This window comes from Dipodomys merriami, unplaced genomic scaffold (genome assembly GCF_024711535.1).
Source record: "Dipodomys merriami isolate MVZ:Mamm:240054 unplaced genomic scaffold, mDipMer1.0.p SCAF_4, whole genome shotgun sequence".
Lineage (NCBI taxonomy): Eukaryota > Metazoa > Chordata > Mammalia > Rodentia > Heteromyidae > Dipodomys > Dipodomys merriami.
Genome location: NW_027205603.1, coordinates 16,098,061 through 16,120,871, shown reverse-complemented (window position 1 = coordinate 16,120,871; position 22,811 = coordinate 16,098,061). Strand labels below are relative to the sequence as shown.

General features: G+C 42.1%; 1 protein-coding gene across 12 annotated transcripts in view; it reads left to right on the top strand.

The window, feature by feature from the left end:
* Positions 1 to 22,811, top strand: part of Zmynd11 (zinc finger MYND-type containing 11) — a 96,848-nt gene that overhangs the window by 57,958 nt on the left and 16,079 nt on the right. For 8 of the 12 annotated variants that reach the window (XM_069990596.1, XM_069990597.1, XM_069990595.1 and 5 more), the window contains 5 exons: positions 1,881 to 2,042; positions 18,393 to 18,470; positions 19,074 to 19,166; positions 21,379 to 21,466; positions 21,989 to 22,044. In XM_069990596.1, coding sequence (XP_069846697.1) covers positions 1,881 to 2,042; positions 18,393 to 18,470; positions 19,074 to 19,166; positions 21,379 to 21,466; positions 21,989 to 22,044 — 477 coding nt within the window. The remainder of the gene's footprint in view (positions 1 to 1,880; positions 2,043 to 18,392; positions 18,471 to 19,073; positions 19,167 to 21,378; positions 21,467 to 21,988; positions 22,045 to 22,811) is intronic. The other 4 variants (XM_069990598.1, XM_069990600.1, XM_069990605.1 and 1 more) reach the window with 3 other exon arrangements.

Sequence of the window (22,811 nt, the reverse complement as noted above, 5' to 3'; positions counted from 1 at the left end):
TTTCTGTAATTTGCTTCTTTTAAATTATGCTACCATTTTTATAGCTGTTACCAAAAAACTGAGTCTAGAGTTAAGCACACATCAACAGTTCATTTTTACTTCTGTTTCCTAGGTGGATGGAAACAGGAGAGGAGGCAGGAGGGGGGAGGATCACATAGAGAGGTTAGAGCTTTGCTCTCTTGGTTTTAGTGGCCTATCATTCTGATCATCATGTAAAGGCCAATTAATGTCCAAAATTCAAGTAACGAAGAATATGGCAATTTCTGTGGTTAGTAATGAGTCAAATATAAGCCCTTGAAATCTCTAAAGATGTTTCTAAACAGCTATGGTGATAAGAATCTGAAATGTATTGTTGGAAAGAGGTCTGCCAATTAAAAATCAAATAAGGTGCCTTATCTCCATTGAAGCTTAATTTATGTTGAAATTTTTTAGATATGAACATTGAAATAGTTAAGATGTAATGTATTTGCCAGCTAGCTGATATGAATATGCCAGTGACTCGTTTAAGTTGGCCAAGCACCCCACGCATACGCTATGTCTATATGGTGCCACTGGGTCCTGCAATCAGTTCCAAGACTGCAGTTCACCCAAAATTCCTCCACCACAATAAGCTTCTGGAGTCTGTGCACCTGTCGCGTTTAACTAAAAATGGTCATACCTTTTTTATTGCTTTGGTCCAGGAAGAACATCAATTTCTTAGCAAGAAGCAAACTGGAAAGTTTACATTTCTACAGGATTTGCTCTTATGTCCTGCTCCTCACCCATGGCTCTGGGTGTGGTCATTTTTACCCTTGGAATATAGGGAATTGTAGCACTCAGATGTTTGAACCTAGTTTCTAGAAGTTATTATTTATCGAGTGCTGCATAGAACTCCATTGATGGAAGAGTAAGGTTCAAAGAAAACAAGAAAGGTGCTCACCCCTGTGAATAAAGTAGGTGGTGATAATAAAAGGAAAAATGATGGCAGAGCACAAACATGGAGTGTCGGAGTCCCACTGTAATCGCCTTGCTTACCATAGCTGAATTTTCTTTTTGCTCATTTGGTTACCATGTCTACAAAAGAAGGTTGAAAGTTAACCAACCCATCACTCTTACGAAGGTTTTACTAAAAGCTAAGAGTGATGAAGAATGAACCATAAACTAAAGAATGCCTCCTAGCCTTCCTTTCATGTATGGAAGTGGTGCTGACTGTACAAGGTGTCACGGGTAAGAACGTGTGGAGGAACACTTTGTATCTGCTATCATGATCCCTGATTTCTAGGAAATAAGCCTCTGTTCCCTTTTTTACTTTCTTTGGCAATTTCCTTTGGACAAGAGGACTAAATGTTTAGTTTCACATTTTCAATTTATTTTCCAAATTCAATAGAACCCGAACATGAGGGAAGCCACCAGAACATGGACATTCTGACTAAGGCTTATTTCAGTGAGCATCAGTACCAGGGGTGAGAAGGTAGAACAGTGATCAGCACCACTCTTAGCATTCTCTCCAGTATCACTGTGTGTGCAGGTACTTACTGAAGGGCTTTTAAAAAGCAGGATGAAAGATAAGGTTGGTTTGGTGTATTCAGTTTATTAAAGAAATTACTCCTTAGGTCACATTTTAAAATGGAAGGCAATTTAGAAGTGGATTGGCTTTGGACTTACTGCATTTGGGGCTGGTTTGCAATCAGATTGTCTTAAGATCTGAGTATTAATATTGCTTGGGAAAGAATTTAAATTTTAAAGAAGTAATTTCTAGGTATTTTCCCTCTTGTTTTAATGGTGAATGTCTAAAATTGTGTATAATGCCTAACCTCTGATGGACTTCAGTTTGAATTTTGTTCTTAGTCCTTGCAGATGTCGACAAAATGTCATACGAAATTATTTTGTATTTTTTGTAGGACTGGGAAACAGAGACTCATGACTGGTATTGTTTTGAATGCCATTTGCCTGGAGAGGTGTTGATATGTGACCTGTGTTTTCGTGTGTATCATTCCAAGTGTTTGTCTGATGAGTTCAGGCTTAGAGACAGCAGTACTCACTGGCAGTGCCCAGTTTGCAGGGTGAGTACCTACGAGCTTTCCTGTGCTGTCAGGGGGTTGGAATGGATGACTGAGAGCTTCTCTGAGATACCCCAGGTGGTCCTGCCAGGTGACTGGGTAAGGTGGTGGAGGGTGGGGGGGTGTCTGCTGCCCTGCTGCACTGATGGCCGATGAACACAGAGCACTCACTCATAACTGGACATCGCAAAACATGTGCCTTCCTCCGGGGTGTGGATTCTAGAAACGTTCAGTCACATGAAATAATACTCTCTTCCTGTACTTTGCACCTGTGTTGTAGATTATGGGACAACTTTAGTGAGTAGCCTTTCAAAATGATTATGCCATACCAAGATCTGTTCCACAATCACCTTATAATAATCTGCACAATGTGCGCTGCTCAGAAATGGCGTTAGCCAAAGGCACATTGTCAGGTCTCATTACCTACTCATGTAATCATGGTGCCTCTGTTTGTGTCATTACGAGTTAGTTTGGTTTTGGCTTGTATTTGGCGGGTGGCGGGATGGGACAATTGTGTATAATGAATTCTAATTGCTTGAAATGATTTGTGTGGCAGGCAAAATAGGCACTTTTGACAATTACTCTGCCCATCTTTCCCGTTGAAGAATGTACAGGCTGTGGTGGTTGGCTGTAGAACGTTGTGTGTCTGTGTTCACGAATGGTGTGTGATGAATAAATGCTACATTACATTCCACACTCATGGAGACACAGTACAGAGTTATTTGATTGCAGCCGCTGTTGATTTGTACTTGCTATTATTGAAGTACTTAGTTGGGGTCTTGTACATTGTCCTGACTACTCATAAGTTCATTTTGTGATTATGTTTTTTAATCCTTGAGTAATTTAAATGTTCATTTGATCTTCCAAAATTTTTTTCACAATGTTTCCTCTTTGACGTGAGTCAGAAATTTCCAGCCAACAATGAGCAAATGCTTGGAGTATTCTAGTCTTTTTGGTTACTATGGCTTTATATTTATTGTCTATGTCAACTAAATCTTATCAACACTTATTGAAGAGGCAGACAAAAGAGAGTTGGGATAGTATTAAACTAATGTTTAATGGTGACTTACTGGTCTGCCTAAGTGCCAGATCAATGATAATGGTAAATCTGTAAATGATGAATCTCTGTATGGGAATCCAGAAGTTGTATTCCTCCTCTGTGAGGTCGACAAGCCTTTTACGATGTCTGCAGGAATTTAGCATAAGCAGTCTGAGTAGCCACATTTTGCATAGCACAACTGCATTAATATTCATATTTTATTCTCATGGATTTGGACTGTACATTTTAAAAGCAAATACGTCCTTACTGTTTTCTGTTAAAAAAAATCTGCACTAAGGAAAGTGGAAAATTTGATGGAATTTTAAGAGGGAACATTAAGGTGATAACCATACAGTAGAAAAAGGACAAGATAGCATTGTAACATAGGACTGAGTGACAGACCCCAGTGTACTTGTTTGTATCACCACAGCCTTGTCACAGATGATGTTTACATCCAGGGTCCTAGTAAAGATGTGAAATTAAAGCACTAGACCATACATGAGTAGTTGTACAAAGGAGATGCCACTCAACAAAGTAGTTTTATGAATACAATACATCTTAACCAATGTCGCCCCTTTCAACATTCTTACTCATCCCTCCCAACCCAGCCCTTCCTCATTTTCTTAACTTTGTAGGATATGCATTTAATTTTTTGCTGCATTCTCACCCTTGCTCTTGTTTACCTTCCTCTCTCTTGACTTGATTTTAGGAAACCACCGGGATTTGGGGGGAGGGGGTTAAACTTCATTGTAGTTAGTTTACATTTCTTATATTAACAATGGAGATTGAACAATTACACTTTTGAAGAAAATGTGTAGTTTTTTCCCATCAGAATGCACTATCAAGTTGTCCCATTCTTTTTTTTTTAATTGTGAAAATACTGTGCAGAGGGGTTACAATTACATGGGCAAGATAATGAGTACATTTCTTATCAAGCATTGTAGCCTCCTCCTTTGTTTCCCCTTCACATCCCTTCCCATCTCCCCCCGCCTCCCCACCCAGTCCTCCTCACCTCCCCCTACCCCACCAAAATTGTGAAGTTCGTTTTTCGACATAACGACTTGTACAGTTCATTGTTGCATTGGGTCCACCTGTATCCCTATTTAAACAATTTGTTTTCCCCATTCTTGTCTCTATGTATTTTCTCTCATTTCTAATTAAATGAAAAAACACTAATTTTAGTATTACTGGTTTACACAGAAACATGGTCTCTGTCTCACTCTTCTCTTTAGCCTTCTTATTTGCCCTTGGCATTGTAGATATTTTTATGATAAAGGAAATAACTATACTTCCTAAAATGAATTATGCTTTCTTTGTATAGTCCATGAACAGTATACTCTTTGGCAAAACTAAAAAGTTTGTTTTTTGGAGGCTAAATGTGGGGAGCTTTAAAATTGCTGAAGAAATCTATGTTAGATTGATTCTACTGTTTTAATAGTTATGTTCAGAAAAAAGATAAGCCTTAATAATTCCTTTCCTGAGACAAAGAGTAATAACCTTCATATTGTAGTGGAATTTTAATGCCTATAAAGTTAAGTTTAGGTCGACCTGAATTTGTCAACAAACTGCCAAAGTTCAGTAAAAGTTGCCTTAAATACCTAATGAGAGAGTGAGTGACCAAATTTAAATGTTCTTGAGCTAAGGGAACTATGGCTCCAAATCAGAATAGCTTTCTAACTTTCTTTTTCTTTTTAATATTAGGAAAGAGTATAGTTTAATTATATATACAATAAGAATTTTCATGATAGAGCCAGATTTCAACATAAGTAAAAATAGTAAGTTGAGGATTAAAGTAGGTGCTCCTCATGGTGGTCGGAGCCTTCTCCTAGAGCCTCTGTGCTTTGCAGTGTTGAAGAGTCACTGGGGAGAGCTGCTGTGCCCAGCCGTCTCTTCTGTGTCACTGCCCTTAATTCAGTGCTAGCAGCTTGAGCTCATACGTCGAGTCCCTTGGAAAATTTGAGATGATAATAATATGCATTGTTCTCAAAAATTGTTTTACAAATTTTCTTTCTAAATCTCAAGAATTGTATAACTCTGAGGACAGGTTTTATTTTTGTTTTTCTAACCCTGGGGTTTGATCTCGGGCTCACAGTCACCAGGAAGGTACTTCACCCCTGAGCCATTCCTCAAGATATTTTTTTTTCCTTTAGTTGGTTTTCCTTTAGTTAGCAGAGTCTCCTACCTATGCTTCCTTCATAGATAGGATTACAGGCATGCACCACCATGGGCCCAGTTTATTTGCTGAAATAGGTCTTGTAAACTTTTTACCCACCCTGGCCTCAAACCATAATCCTCCCAATCTCCCTCTTCTGTAGCTGAGATTATAGGTGTAAAACACTACCTTGCCCTGGCCCACCACATGTGCCTTTCCAAAAGGTAGCTTTACTTTGCAGACCCGAAGTTCTGTATATCTGTATCTGTGTATCTGTGTGCCTTAGCCCTGGGCTTGAACTCGGCCTAGCTCTGTCCTAAGGCTAGTGCTCTACCTTCTTGAGTGACAGCTTCACTTCTGGCTTTCTTACTGCTGGTTAATTTGAGATAAGAGTTTCAATGACTTTCATGCCCCGGCTAGCTTAGAACCAGAATCATCAGATCTCAGCCTTCTGAGTAGTTAGGATTACAGGCATGAGCCACTGGTGCCTGGCTACCAAGTTGTTTTTGGAAAAGCAGCCTATGGATATCTGATTAGGTTTTGCTTTGGGAAAATATTCATATTGCACTCTTGCTACGAGATCTCACAAATTTAACAAAAGATTTGAAAAACTGATGCCTATAAAATGTAACTAATGTGGAAAGAATAAGAGAAGCATACTTCAGAGAGTTCCCACTATATACTAGATTGATATGCTCATTACTTAACCTTGTGCACATGTGCGTGCATGTGTGTTGTTTATGTACATTATGGGTACAACTCATCCATATGGGTGTCTGGCATCTTCCCTGTCCCCTGATCCCCTCAAGGCTGTGTGGCAGTGTAGGTGACCAGCTCTACACCGGATGCCGCTTCCTACTATTCCCCCCATTTATTTCTTCACAAAAATGAACTTGATACTTTTGCTTATTTGGAATTGTATTGTTCTAAAATGGCTAAAAATTTTCCAGGACAGCCATAGTCTTGAAAACTGATTTTATTTACATGATGGAAGTAACCTTGAAAACACAAGACAGCCCATCGTGTTATTTAAAGCAGTCAGGTACACCTTTGTCTGGCTGACCACTTGGGTGGGTGAGTTCATCGAAGCGGGGTTCGTAAGTTTATAAGATGTGTGTGGTTACCGACCTGTCCTGTGCGAGATTATTCCTGCTGACCCGAGCTCATGGAAACACCTGAGCTTGTGTTGCCTGCTACTTGCGGAGGGCCAGAGGGGATATCTCAATTTAATTTCCTTGTCACACGTGGGTTCCCAGTTACAGTCATTTTGTCCTTTGGGGCCGAAGAGACGGGCCTGTGTGTACACAGGTGTCTGGTCACCTGTACCTGACCGTGCACATGCATTGTGCAACACATCCATGCATGTATGTGTAGTCGTACGTTTGGTTGTGTGTGCACGTGTCCCTGTGAACATGGGGCTGTGTATGCACTGTATGTGTGTAATCGTGTATTAAAGTGGTCAGACATGGTTGTGTTGTCCTGTGGGCGCATGTGTGCCTGTGTGGTCATGTGTATGTATGTGTGGTTGTGCAGATGTGTCCTCAGTGCACTTGCTGGCCTGTTGCCTGGGAGCGATACACACAGTGTGGTGTAATTGACAACCGAGGTGTGCAGGTGAGGTAGCCTGTCCTAAAGGAATCCTGAGCTTCTGTACCACACGGCCTGTCCACACCATGCTGTCTGTCTGTCCTGCGTGGCACACGTGGCTCCCTGTGCTCTCTAATGCAGGCGTGGGTATGGGTATCTGAGGAGCCCTTCCGTGAGGCTTCCACAGCAGACAGTGCGGACATGCCACAGTCATGTCCCACATGCCCTTCCTCCCCCGAGAGAGGCATCCTCTGGAAACAGTGTTGGTGTTACAGGAGTGCCAACCTGATGGCGTTTGTCTCCCCACCAGAGCACAGTTCCTCCGTGCAAGGGTTCCAGAGAAATTCCTTGTCCTTCCTGTCCCCAGTGACCACAGCTAACCCTGTCTGCACAGTTAGTGGCTAGGAAGTCTGATCGCATGCCTATCCTCCCCTCTCCCTCCCCCCCCCCCACGCCTAAAACCTCAGAAATGAACACAAAACGAGCAGTCAATAGTAAGACTCAGATGGAGCTGTGGGTACTGTCTGTCCACGCAAACAGTGGAGACAGTTTGGGCCCATCTTAAATGTCTGTGCTCCTCACTTATGTGAATTTTGTTCTCATAAATTAGGGGATGTTACTATGTCCATTTAAACTCGGATGCCTGCACTTCTGCATGTGTACCGTGTGTGTCGTCAGAAGCTGAGTTTAGGAACTGAGTCAGCCTTGGCAGTCTGGGTCACATGGAAAGTCCCTAGCGGGAAGATTTTGGCAGTTGGTTTGTTTTCTGTCTCTGTGCCTCAGAAGTGGAATACTACACCACTTCAATTTCTACAATTTCTATCATTGTTTGTGATAGAACAGTTTCACCAGACTTCCTGTCATCTAGCAGACTTGGTCACTTCACACCCCATTTGTAACATGCAAGCACATGCATATATAATTAAAGTTTTTAAATGAATGGAGCAGTATGAGTCATAAGAGATAAAGTAAGTTGCTTAATGGAATGATAGGGATAGACACATCCCAGTATATCTTTAAACACAATTTATTTGGCAGTGTTGGGGTTTGCACTCAGGCCCCCATACTTGCTAGACAGGCTCTCTGCCACTTAAATAACACCTTCAGTCCCTGTTTGTGTTAGTAGTTTGCAGGTAGGGCCTGAGGTTTTTTCCCCAGGCTCACTTTGGACCACACTCATCCTGCCTGTGCTGGGATGAGTAGCTGGGACCACAGATGTGCACTTACCATGCCTGGCTTCTTGGTCGCTAGGGAGCTCACTGCATTTTTGTCCATGCTGTCCTGTACTCACCAGCCTCCAGAGTGGCTAGGAGCTCACGTGGGGCACCTCTAGTTCTTCATGCTGGCAGGAGCTGTTTGTAAAATTTCCCTGCTACTGAACTTCTTAATACAGCCAAGGGACAGGTTTTACAAGAAACTTTGTTCTTTAAAATTAGGCAAGAAACTTTGTTCTTTAAAATTAGGCAAGAACTCTGTGGAGAACCATTAACTTTTAAGACCAGTATTAAATGCTGAGCATTGTGGCCCACACCTATAATTCAAGCAGGTAGATCATGAGATGGAGACCAGACTAGAGCACAGAGTGAGATCCTGTCTCAGACAACCATAAATAATCATTAAAAACCGCCTTCTGCTTCTCATTCGTGGCTGACACCTACAATTCTCAGGAAGCTGAAATGGGAGGATTTGAATTTGGAGCTAGCCCCAGCAGGAATATTTATGCAACTCCTTTCTCCACTTAACTGTCAAAAAGCCAGAAGTGGAGGTAGGGCTCAAGTGGTAGAATGCCAGTCTTGAGTTAAAAAGATAAAGAAGAGTGCCCAGGCCCTGAGATTAAGCTCTAGTACCAGCATATGTACCTTCTGTGTAGCAGTTCTATTCCAGGCAGAGCTGATACTTCCTCCCACCCCACACACACAGGGGCCATAGTACACCCTTAGATGTACTAAATGGAATCATCTACTAAAGCTCACCATGACATGTCTACCCAGAGCTTTTACACCCTGGCACATGCTGAATTCCCAGGGTAAAGTTACTGCAGAGAAAATGCTGGAGGCATTTGCGCTGTGCCTTTTTGTTGCTGAGAAAATGAAAGGAGCAATCAAGAAGAACGCAGTCTCTTGAGTCAAGAGGTAGCAGTGTCCACTGTAGGTGTGGAGGCCCAGTGCTCAGCAGCTCTGCAGGAAAAGGCTGCGAGGGCCAGGCTGGGCAAGATGGGCACCAGGAGGCCAGCAAGCGCCTTAGCACACATGCCGGAGGCCCTGTAAGCCGCAGGCCTTCTCCGCCCCCTCTGTGACCGTGGGACAAATGTAGTCACACTCTCACTGCAGAAGAAAAGCCTTTGAAGCTACAAAGTAACATGTGAAATGGAGATTTGGTTTTTAATTAAAATGGGAAAAGAGTCTATTATTTTTACAATGGCAGATGATGTTGAAAATATTAAATACTATCGAATATAGTTTATATTTTCACACTATTGAAAATAACATTAATCAAACAGTTGTGACAATTTTTAGGGCAATTGGGTCCTATCATTTTTATGCAAAGTAGAAAGTTGAGGTTAAGAAGATATGTGTGCGCTTTAACAATGTGGTTTCTTACCAGAGAAGGGAGCCTGGGAACAATCACACAGGAAAACTAGGCCTCACCCACAGAACTGTGAAGCCCTTGGGATTGTTATCTGGTCTATAAAACTCCTCCAATACCCCCTCCCCCGAGGAACACACACACTTCCACAGTTTACATGCTGTGTCTCCACGATGAAGTTAACAGCCCATGATCAGGGCTGGGGTCTGCATGAAACGTTGGCTTGGTGGTGTACTTGGTCTTGTGACGTGCCTTTCTTTAGGAAGTGGAGTAGGTAATACTCTGAGCGGTTTCTATAGCAGGATGGCCGTGACTTAATTAGATAGGTAGCAAGTCCACTTAGTGTATTTCAGTGTCTTGGAAATATGTGCAATGTGCTCAATGCTTTTTGTTGTCCCTGCAGTGTAAAATGCACTGGGGGGCGATGTGTGGGTAGGGCGGTTAAAGAACAAGCCGTACTGCACCCTGACACAGAAGCAAAAGCATGACATTATTTCCAGAAAGGAATAGAAGCTTCAGAGGAATACTTCTTGTCTTCATCTCTCCAGTCCTTTGTTGTTATTGTTGTTTATATGTTTAAAGACTATTGTTGTATAAAAGAGGGGAGGAAAAGTAGACACAAACTTGAAGTTGCCCTTTAAAAAAAGCATCAGTACAGCTGGGCTCATGCCTATAAGCCACCCAGAAGGCTGAGATCTGAGGATCACAGTTTGAAGCCAGCCCAGGCAGGAAAGTCCATGAGACTCTTATCTCCACTAAACTACAAACCAAAAAGAAAAAAGGAAAAAAAAAAAAAAGCCTAGAAGTAGAGCTGGCGCTCAAATGGTAGAGTGGTAGCTTTGAGCAAAAAAGCTCAGGGACAGGGCCCAGGCCCTGAGTTCAAATTCCAGTACTGGCATACACATTTACACACACAAAGCATCAGTATTAGATGATGAAATTCCCTGTGTGTAGAAGCTCTCTCCCTGTAGCTGATATTTTAGAAGTTTGTGAATCTGGGGGTATAGTATGGATTGGGAAATAATCTAGGGTTTGCAGCCTATAATTAATTAGGTCTAGAGATGCTTTAATGCTAAATCACTTGGTTCTGGATGCTTCCAAGCTGTTCGTGATCTCAGTCCAAACTTGCTGGCTTCCATTAGAAATGAGAGTCTGACTTAAAACTAATGGGGATCGATGCAGCTGCAGTATTTGCTTTATATTCTTTGACCAGAGAACAAGTCCCGAGACTCAGGGCGTTGTTAATTGTGCAGGACTGACTTAATGACCAGAGAGTGGCATGTGGGTGCCAGTATATGCCAAGAACCTACCAAATATTCCTACTTTTACCTGGAAGAAGGCACATTTGTAATAATTTAGAGGAGGTTTTTAAACTTAAATTCTTTTAAGTCAAGTTTAGAAAATGGTCAGAAAGAAGGGCAGGCACCTCACTGGATTGCTGTAGATTTAGGATGGAGCTGTGTGCATTGGGGAGGTCCGCGTGACTCACCACATGACCCCCATACATGCAGAAGGGCCTGGTCAGGTCTCCTACTCCTAAGGCTGACAGTAGATAGCAAGTACTCCCTTCTGATCTTGTAGATAAGAGATGCATCTCCCTGCCAGTCCTGGGGATGAAAAGACTAAATGTAGGTATATTTTTAGAAAATTATTTTCATTACTTGTATCTCAGTGGTTTAGAGGCAGAATACAGGATTGGCCCCTCATCATGACCTGCATTTAAAGAGCTCCACATTTACTCTCAGAAATGGAGGGTTTCTTACAAACACTTTGTGATTTCTTTGTTATTAGAAATCATTTTAAGACCTCTTAATTTCCATAACAGCATAGACAATTTCTCTGTCGATAAAGTTCAGTTTGATCCTCTAGTGTTTTGTCATTGTAGTTTTGGAAGAGATTTTGAAGCTTATTAAAGCCTTTCCCTAAAATAACATAGGAAATGTATATATAGATTGGCATTCTCCAGGTAGGATTTCCAGGTTACCTGTAGCAACTCACAAGCTGTGTGTATTTAAAACTCAGCCCCCAGGTCCACCCCAGACCTTGCCTGAACTTGGGAATCTACATGTCCAATAAAGACCTCGGGCCACAGGCTGTTTCATGCTCACACCAGAGAGAGCTGTGGATGATGCTGTGGTGTCTGTTAAAAAACCAGCAGCGGATATTTAGGTGTCATCTGACAGTGATGCACTTCATTCAGCAGAATAAACACAATTATTTATGTTGATCAGAATATACTAATACAGGGGCTGGGAAGGTGGCTCAGTGGTAGAGCGCTTGCCTTGCATGCATGAGGCCCTGGGTTCGATTCCTCAGCACTACATAAGCAAAAAGAAAAAAGCCAGAAGTGGCACTGTGGCTCAAGTGGAGGCTAGCCTTGAGCTGAAGAGCTGAGGAACAGTGCCCAGGCCCAGAGTTCAGGCCTCACAACCACCCCCCCAAAAAAAGAATATACTAATGCAGCGTTGGGTGTGAGTAACTGTTCTAACATCTGGGAAGTATCCCCATTTCTCTCCCTACTTCCCTCCCTCCCTCTTTTTTGTAATACTTGAGTTTCAACTCAGGACCTTGTGCTTGGTAGTAATTCAACCACTTGAGCCATACCTCCATCCCTTTTTGCTTTTTTGTTACTTGTTTGATGAGGATCTCCATGTTCTCATGGTCTACCTGGATCATAATCCTCCTGTTTATGTTTCCTCCATAACTGGGGTGAGAGGCACAAAAGACTACCATGCTGAGCTTTAATGGTTGAGATGGGTCTTGGGAATGTTTTACCTGGTCTGGCCTTGAACTATGAACTTCTCAGTCTCCATCGGCCAAGTAACTAGGATTATAGGCATTGAACTCACTCCCAGAAATAGTTTTTCTAGTTGGCAGTAAAGCTAGGACCTGTTCTGTGAGCCTTCCCAAAGAACCATTGAAGGAAATCACCTGGGCCTACTTCCACAGAGCCGAGAGCCCAGTCCCAGGTCAGCCTAGGCTCTGTGCTGCCCGTGACCTAAGAGTGGGTTTGCATCTTTAAAAGTCAGGGGAGAAATAATAATTTTGTAATCTGGGAAAATGAAAGAATTCATAGTTCAATATCCAAAAGTATGAGCACACAATCATATATTCATGCAGTACATACGTTATGACTACTTTCGTACTACGTTAGCAGTATAGCTACATTAGCAGTGTTGTGGTCGCAAAGTCTAAGCTGATTTTCAGCTGGCCCTTTGCAAAAGCTGTCAGCTTCTGGTCAGTCTGCTGCAGAACATTCTGAGTACTGGGTGTTTAAGATCCTTGTCCAGTTTAATCACAGGCACTTGAGCAAGGTGAACTATAATAAGTAGGTACTACCTATAAAAAAGACCACCCAGATTTTTTCTTTTACTTTTGGATACTGAGTACATTGAAGAGACAGAGATTTCCACAAGTTCTTCCTCTGCCAAAGTATGTCACCATAAAAAGCTGAGCCTCTAGGAAATGTTGAAAAAATTCAAACCAATACAGACATTTATTCCTGAATGTTCTTTCAAATATTGAATATTGTTGGACATCATTATTAAGAATCAGTAAGCTTTGACAGGACCAGCAGTTGCTAGTAGTGTCTTTCATCAGCTCCCACTCCAGCTGCCCACAGACGGGCAGGGAACCCACTACCTGCTGTGGCTGGTGCTTCCCCTGGGCTGCCTGGTCTGACACAGCTCAGCAATTATCTGTTGAGGAGACACCAGGATTTTCTGTTGCTTCTATAGGAGTGCGTCACAGCAGCTATCTGTAACTTACTTAGAATATCTTACCTCAGATGTCACTCCTCATGTCAGCTGTGTGACTATTCTCATTTTAAAATCGTTGTTACAACCTTTCATACAAGAGAAGTTTCAGTCTTACGTGTAGTATTGACAAAAACCATCCCAGCATACAGCCGAGATAATGAACAGGAGCCAGTACCTCCTGCTGAGTTTTATGATGGTGGGTTTTGACTTGAATGTTCATACCAAACCTAGGAAAGCCTCTCCCTGAACCTGACATGTTATGTTCAGGAGCATTGGTTGTTTACATTCTGCCGTGCCAGGACCCATCTGCTAAAGCAGCACTTGTCCGTAGAAGGTTCTCCTTGGCTTCTGTGGGTTCTAGGAACTTTCTCTCAAGTCATTTCAATGCTGTGCTTTGGATGACAGGCACTTTTGCTGTATGTGCCTCATAGGGCCATTCTAGGGTGTGTTGCCTAAGAAATTGCCTTATGTGAAATACTAAATTATAACCAGAAAGAAACCCCTCAAATTTATTAATTATGAAAGCATTTTTCAGCAAGCATTTGTTCCTGTGATTTGTTGAGAGAGCCTGGGTTCAGTGGCCCATGCTTATAATCAACTTACATGGGAGGCAGAGATCAAAAAGATCAGGGTTCAAGGCTAACCTGGACAGAGAGTTAGCGACACCCCCTCCCCCCAGTGCAAAAAGCTAGACAAGGTGGTGCACATCTGTCATCCTGTCATCCTAGTTACACAGAAGTTGTAAATAGGATTGCAATCCAGACCATCCTGGGATGATTTTGAAAAGGACTGGGTGGGTACTTCAAAGGGTAGAACTCCTACCTTTAAGCAGAAGGATCCGAGACCAAACTCCAGTACAGAGGATTTTGCTTGTTAAGAGTCCTCTCATTTGCTTCAGTTCATAAAGCTCAGCTTGCGTGTCTGGGAAGGGATGTGGTTGTCCTACGGCCTCAGTCAGTGCTGGAGTCAGGAGCAGTGTTTCACCTTCCACAGCATGTATGTACATTTCAGTTCTTGAGAACTGCTTTATAATTTTTGGAAGGGAGCTTCTTTATTTGTTGCCAGAAAAGATAGTTGTGGCTGCAATTAAAACATAAAAATAAGCAAAGAACAAAGATGCTTCAACAGAAGATTATCCTCTTTGACTGAGACTCTTTATTTCAGTCCTCCTGTATAGTCAGACCAGGATTACTGAAAAGAACCAACAGTCCCTTAAAATAGAATCTTTTTTGGGTTTCTGTGCCAGCACTAAGGCTCAGCTTCCCTGTCCACAGCTGGCCCTCCACTACTTGAGCCATGCTGCCAGTCTGGCATGTTGCTGGTTAGTTAAAAAGAGTGTCTCAGACTCGTCTGGTTGGCTTCAAACCACAATCCTCAGATCCTCTCAAGTAATTAGGATTCTAGGCTTGAGCCCCCAGGTCCCGGCCTGTCACATCTTTCCTCTATATGGGTACATTTCAACCACAGTGATCTGGTGAAGATTTGGAAGACAAACGTGGCTGGACCCCAGGCCATTTTCATAGCACTTGTGAAGATGCACCACTTCCCACTTTCTCAGTACAGCAGCGCAGTTACCATTCGCGCTGCTGCCCAGTGTGTGCCCACACGTGTCTGCACGTGTTTGCAGTTCGGCAGCCTCCTCTGGTTCTGACTGGGGCATTGGTGCTCAAAGAGGACCATGTGTCACCGAGGAGAGACTCGAAATGTCGGTCCTGGTTCATCCCCCAACCAACGGCATCAGAAGTTCTGGCAATTGGCAACTCTGGGATTTTTCTGCAGAGGAGAAGCTTCCCCGGGTGCCCTTTGAGGAGCCCAGCAGGGCATGTCCCCCAGCTAGCGTAAGTCCCAGCCACCCATGGGAAAGGCGCTTTGGCCTGATTACTGTCCCATAGGTGGGTGTGCCTGTTCTAGGACTTCATCAGCAGTCACTGGTAATGTGGGGCTCAGGGCACTTGCTAAGCGAGGAGGGCAGGGTCGCAGTGGCACACTTGGAATAGTGAATTGAAACATTATGCCTCACTTTCAACAGGTAAAGCTAAGGGGCAAATCCTATCCGCATAGCTATTTCCTCCCACAGTTGTCTGAGAGGTTCTTCCAGACTCGGATCCTTGCTTTTCAGTTGTACTTAGAGAAAAGGAGCTACTCTAGAGACCAAGTTCTAAGGACTTAAAGATGCAAGAATCAGATTGTTATCCTATCACAGATGTTTTTATGCAAATAAAGCTCTCAGCATGAACTCTAAGCATTCATAGTCTTCCCCAGATAAATGGCCAAAGTATATTACTCGTTCACTGAAAACTATCTTAAGCAGACAAAGCAAGATAGGTGGGAGCGTGTAACACCCATGACCGCAGACCTAGTGAGCAGGCACTAAGTGTAGACTTCAAGTGAACTGGAGCACGTTGGTGCCCAGATCGCCTGACCCAAACCAAGTAAATGGTGCAGCTTCCCTTCATGTTGCAAAGGGTTTCCGCATTTGTCAGTTCATTTCTAAGATGAGCCTCTCAGAACAGGTTAGCTGTAGTGATGTTCACTGGGATTCTAGCCATGCTTCTCTTTTCCCATAGAGAAACCTTGCATTGTTTTATTTTGTAATGTCCTCAAATCACTACAGCCTAGATGTCAGCTAACAGAGTGAATGAGGTCATAAGTTTGTGTGTAGGGTACAGAAAACGGAAACATTCTTGTGCATAGACATAGCTGCTTTGTGCTGGACAAGGCAAGGGTGGTTACTCCTCGGGCCGGAGTCCACCTGGGGCTGAACTGGAGCTAATCAGAGGAAGGAGGAGAGGAGGATTCCTCCTGCCTTGATTCATCAACAGGGGCTGGACACCATACTTAGGAACATTGGATTCTATTTTAGCATTGGGTTTTGTTTGTATTCTTCCTCTAAATAATGGTACCTAATAACAGACCATAATAATCCCAGTGTTTTGAGACTTCTAGCCCGGGCTGATTGCTCTGATAATCTGAATTTACGGAAACTGATAGTTTAGTGGTGAGCTTGCTACTTTGGATTCTGCAGTGCTAATTGTATACCCAAGTGTTTTAGATCTAGCATAAAGAGCACATAGCTAGAAGCATTTGTTTTCACTTTCCCTTCTTTTTAAAGAAATAGGCATTTTTGTTTCCTAAGTGTCAAGGAAACAGCAGCTGTCTCTGCCCCTTTGGCCTTTTCTCCATGTCTGAAAGCTAATGGAGTACTCTGTATGGAGCACAGTGCCCACCCAGTAAAGCTGCTGGCACAGAGCGTTCACGCAGAAGCAGACTGTGCGCTCCTGTGTGTGTGTGTGTGTGCGAAATGCAGCCCCATCTTCTACAGGCCATGCACCAGAGCTCACTGCTGCGCCCCAAGGGCTTGTGTGTGCGAGAATCCCTAGGAACCTTGTTAAAAGTAAGAGTGATTACACAGGATAATGCAATGACACATATGAAAGCAAACTGTCTTTAGAACATTTTAAGCAAATGTTTTAAAACATATTTAGCAAATGTTTTAAAACATATTTACCGTATTTATTTATCAAAATTTTTATTTAAAAAAGTTATTTATCCAGGCTGCTTCAGAAACTTACTGAGCTCCATGTGTGTTTTAAAGTTTCCATGTGTCTGTTAGAATATGGCCAGGTACTGTGTTTGTGAGAGACTCTACTTCATTCATTTCCCCCTTAATATGGCTATGTTATATATTTGAAATTCAGCTAACTTCATTTGTTCCTATTCGAGGAGAAACAGAGGGGTGGGGGAGAGGAGAAAAGAGAAAGAGGAAGAGGAAAGAATGAGAGAGAGAGACAAGAAACATAAGAATTCGCAAGCAAAATTACCTCTTTCCCCAAAAGTCTATAAACCTTGGGTCCAGGAAATGTCACTGAATTTTAAACTCTACAACTCTGCCACTGGTACTCATCCATCAAAGCCACCCAGGGAGTTGACCAGGCAGATAGGCTTACAGGCCCATAGTCCAGAGTCCTAACCCAGGCATCCAGAGGGCATGTCCAGCGACATTTGAAAAAAGGTCCATCCTGGGTTCTGATGTAGGTCAGGACTGAGAATAACTGCCACGTGATTGCATGGGCTTAGAGGTTGTGTACATAGATCATAAAGCTACTGAGGAGAAAACATGGAGTGTGTCTGAGCATCATGGAATCCAGGGGGAAGGGCAAGCAGCAGGAAGCTAACACCTTAAATGTGACGAATAGGATCCCAGTGTGATACACACCTGTCATCTTAGCACTGTGAAAGGCTGAGGCAAGAGGATCAAGACTTGGAGGCAAACTTGCACGCAAGAGCAAGAAACCAAAAAGGAAAGAAAGAAAGAATACATGCGATTAAGGTTTTAGATAAAATGGCTTGCTGCTCTGTCCAAATATTTCAGTGTTGTATGTGTTATCAGTTCACTTTACACTCTGCCTAAAAGTCCTTTCATGTGAGGTATATGTTCTTTCCTCTGTATTAAAGTGATTTTCTATGTACAAGTGCAGGGATTATATTACTGGGCAGAGAATCCTAATGTAGGGGCTTATAAGAGTTAGCACATCTATCCATTAAACAGTGGCCTAACCTCTTAGCTCCTTGGCATTGAGGTTTAATTGCCTCTAGGGTCCACATTTGGCCTTAGCTTTCAACCCCCTCTGATGCTGACCTTGACTGTGCGAATAGAGCTATGTGTCCTTGTTTCCTAGCTGAAGATGGAATTGATCTTTTTCATTTCCCTTCAAGTTAGATTTTTCTGAGAGATAAAAGGGATAACCTAATTAGCTTGTAGGTCAGACTAGTAGAAGTACGAATTATTACTGAATAGATTCATAGGACTTTCAAATATATGTTAGTATACAGCTGTACTATGCATAATTCATATCCCATGGAGTTTTTAAATGACCTTTTAAACAATGAATAATGTTATATTGAAATTCTCTGTTCAATATTGCTAATATAAGATGTTCTCTAAATGACTTCAGTCGTTCAAGTGCTTCTCCATTATTACTTGTTTTTATCTGAAAACTGAAGTTTAAAATACCAAGAAAAATAAACTATTATTTTTAAGGTCTGGGATCATGCCCATCATCATATTTTTAGTTCCTGCTTTCTAACTACTTCTGTTAAGCAAATGGTGAAAATGGTGTATCTTTTAGTAAACATCTTTGCATTTGATAATCCTTTAAGTATGTTTTTTTACATGAATATGAGCATACGTGTGATCAGACTATGTATTTGGCCTCTTCTTCTTTCAACAGAGCATTAAAAAGAAGAATACAAACAAACAGGAGATGGGCACATACCTGAGATTCATTGTCTCCCGCATGAAGGAGAGGGTAAGTGCCACACAGGAATCTTCCAGAGAGGCAGGCCCAAAGCATAGTTCACATTATTCTTTCAAAGTTAGTGACTGAGGAATAACAATATGCATATAGCAATAGGAAGCAGCATGAAAGAGCACTTATATGTTTTTGTTTTTTTTAATGAGACAAGATATCAGTGTAGCTAAGACTGGCCTTGAACTCTCTACTCCCTGTCTCAGCCTCCTGAGTACTGGAATTCTAACCCAGAGCCTCTAGACCCAATTGCCATCATAGATTTCTCTTCTGCAGTGAGCAGTTCTGTACTAAGCTAAAGTTTTAGCTTTACCTTTGTTTTTGACAAAGGTATTTTATTGGCTGTAGTAGGTTAGAAACATGCTTAAAACTTTGTTTACCAGGGTGGAACTTTTTCTTGGATGATTACAGGTTAAAATGAATTTCCTAAATGATTGTTCTATGAAAAATTTAAGGAACACCACTTTAAATTGTATAGTATATAGGTATTTTTCCATTAAGTTTTAAAGTACTTCTTATAAGAATTCTTTTTGGGTGGTAGGAATTGCTGTGTTAGTCTCTCTTTAGCCACATGTAAAGCTGACTTGTCTACCACCGTTTTAGGCCATAGATCTTAATAAAAAGGGGAAGGACAACAAGCATCCAATGTACCGGAGGCTGGTGCACTCTGCCGTGGACGTCCCCACCATACAAGAGGTAAGCAGCACCTTTCCCTTCCTCTCACCAGCTAAAGGTTAAACAGTGATGCTGGCTCCTGTCCCTTCCACCTTGCAAGAGAAAGTGTAAGTACCAAATGCAGCGTTATTGCTTGTAAATTCCAGTGCAAATAGGTATCTTTTCTAGAAGGCTCTGGTTTTAAACAATGAACAGCATTCAACCCATTGTGTGGAATGTGCTCATTCTAAACATGATATTTTTAGTTGTAGCATAGTACTAGGGAGTTTCTCTCAGATTAAAACATAGATCAAAAATCTGAGCTAGAGTCTTGAGAAAGACTAACATGGAAGAAAAACACAGGTTATGAGTTAGAAAGCTTTTTTTCTTTCTTTCTTTCTTTCTTTCTTTCTTTTTTTTTTTGGTCAGTTGTGGGGCTTGAACTCAATACTTGGGCCACAGTACCACTTCTAATTTTTGAGTGGTTAACTGGAAACAAGAGTCTCACAAGGCTTTTCTGCCTGGGCTGTCTTCAAACCTCAGTCCTCAGATCTCATCTTCCTGATTAGCTAGGATTATAGGCGTCAGCCACCATTGTCCAGCTGAAAGCTTATTCTTAAAGCTGTTATTTTAGCTACTATAAAAGAGGATTTTTAATGAGTTTGTTCATCTTCAATTATAAATTACAAAAATTTCAATCAAACATATACCTGTGTTTCTAGTCAGGATTACTGAGTTACTTTTTGTACTTCTGGATTATATCAAAATTTTTAGTCTTTTGATTGGTCCTAATAGCCTATAAGGAAACCAGAAGAATAATTTAAAGTCATCTTAATAAATGATTCTAATCCCCTTAGAAACTGCAAAGACTGGCTGGATGATGTCAGTGAAGGGTAAAAGGTAAATGATAAATACCTTCCAGGCAAAACACAAATGGAGGCCGTTCCCTCAAAGGGGCGGCAGGTGCTGGAACAAAGACAAATTTGAGCCAGGCGCCTGTGGCTCACACCTGTAATCCTAGATACTCAGGAGGCTGAGATCTGAGGATCATGGTTCAAAACCAGCCTGGGCAAGAAAGTGAGATTCTTATCTCCAATAAACCACCAAAAAAAACGGAAGTGGCACTGTGGCTCAATTGGTAGAATGCTTGCCTTGAGATGAAGAGCTGAGGGACAGACCCCAAGTCCAGAGTTCAAGCTCCACGACCAACAAAAATAAAAACAAGAACCAAAAAAACAGTTTTACCTCCAGATTCCATAGCTCCAAGCATGGGCCTCTCTCCAGTGTGAGACCGAAGGGTGCTAGCAGCCCAGCACACCTCTCACCTTCATCTTGGCTCGTGCCATTTCCTTCCTGTTGAAACCCAGGTGCCCTCTTGTCCACACAGGCCTGTCTTGTGCCTCTTCCCTGTGCATCTGGGCCAATGATATGCTGACTATGAACAGGAGGTACTCTAAGGAAAATTAGCAGGAAGACAAGATTTTTATGATTTTCACAGTTTAGAATGCAGACTAAAACATGAATCACAGTTAAGAGCCAAACTTAAAACCTGTTGCTTGTTGCTTGGGAACAGGTTGTAGAATTTCTTAGTCACGTGTATCTGGATCATTGGGGTGAGCTAAAAACCAAAAGCAAAGCCCCCTCAAATTCCCGCTGTCATCCTTCTCTTTGGAAGGCAAGACAAAGTTACAGATAGTCCATTGAAGAAAATCTCCCTATAAACTCATATAGGCAAAGCCTTCCAATAGTAGACTTGGTGCATGGAAGAATGCCGGAGACTTTATTATTAAAGTATATGTAAGTCAGACCTCATTTCAGTTCAAATTATAACAAATTGCAGGGTTTTGGCACCCTGTCTCTGAAGCTGGCTGTTCTGCTTTTTGGTCTCTGTGAGGAAGAATGGCAGGTATATAGTTCAGGTCTCATCAGCCACGGCAACTGGAACATTCCTTACTGACGGCACCTAGAAGAAGTTTTTCACAGTGGTTTCCAAATGATCCGTTCTGCTGTGAAGTGTCCTCTAGGACATTAGCGGAGACCGAGTGTGGCTGAGAAGCATCCAGTCCGCCACACTGAGTGCAGCACTTACCACAGTGATACCAAACCCTGTGCCCTGGCTGGAGTCGGTGACACAGGAGAATACTACAGTAGTTGGGGTATCCTGTGCTGGGCCTCATTTCTTATCCTGGGGTTACAAGCCAGAAAAACATTCCCACCAGTAACTCTTTGCCATTTTGTCTTTTGGCCTCTCCAGAAAGTAAATGAGGGGAAATACCGAAGTTATGAAGAGTTTAAAGCGGATGCCCAGCTGCTTCTCCACAATACAGTCATTTTCTATGGAGGTTGGAGCCCTTGTTCTCTTTTGTGTGCATCTTTTAGCATGTAGCTCATATTCCATGTCAAGAAATGACTTACAAAAGAAGTCATGGTGTTAAAATACAATACCTTAATGGTCTGCACAAATCTAATCATGTTAGCACTTAAGTTTATGAATATTTGGTTGTGTAGCTAATAGAGTTGGCTGGCAGAAGACAAAAACTGTAACACTAAATTATTGTTTATAAAGTTACATGGATTCCTCAGCTGAGAGGCTCTATACTAGCCTCTGGTGTTTCCTATTGAGAAACCCTCCTTCAAAGGTGTAAGAAGTCACTACCTACAGAAATAATGGTTGCTGTACCGAAAGTAAAATAAAACTGATGTAGAACCTGGGTTTTTCTGCCTAAATCTTATTTACAGTATACATTTTGGTTTGAAATAGTATATGTTCTCTTGCTTGACTAAGTGAAAAAAAAAAGACAATTTTAAGTGCCATATGTTGTTAGATCATTGATTATATAGATTGTCCTTATCTTTAATTACAGCAGACAGTGAGCAAGCCGACATCGCAAGGATGCTGTATAAAGACACATGTCATGAGGTACTGTTGGGGCCCAACAGACTCTTGATACAACCCAAATTTACTTGGGATTTACTCATCTATGTTTTAGCTCTGCCATCTCATTTAAAGGGAATTTTATGTTCATGTTTGACACACATGGGAAATAATGGAGATAGAAAAACAATTATGGGGGCTGGGAAGGTGGCTCAGTGGTAGAGCGCTTGCCTTGTATGCATGAGGCCCTGGGTTCGATTCCTCAGCACCCCATAAGCAAAAAGAAAAAAAGCCGGAAGTGGCGCTGTGGCTTAAGTGGTAGAGCGCTAGCCTCGAGCTGAAGAGCTGAGGGACAGCGCCCAGGCTCACAGTTCAGGCCCCACGACCGGACCCCCCCAAAAAAAGAAAGAAAGAAAAAGAAAAACAATTATGGCAGAAGAGTTTGCTGTCAGTAAGGTTGAACTGCTTATAAGCTGTTGTGTAGCAAGATGGTACATGAAATACTCTGCACATGACAGACAAGGAATGTTAACACATTTGCCTCTTCGTTATGATTCACAAGCAGAAAAAAACACCTGAAAGAGTAAAGTTCACATCCATTTAATACATAAAACACATGCGTAAGAAAGTATTTTTATGGTATGCCACATTTTAAATACCTGTAACCGGTTTTTTCTCTTTTTTAATTTATTATGTTTTTAATCTACCGATGGTTGTACAAGGGGCCTACCATGTCACGTGTCCATGTCTGTATACAGTGCATCTTCATCAGTCACCGCTTCGCTCACTAACCCCTTTCCCCCACCAGTCAC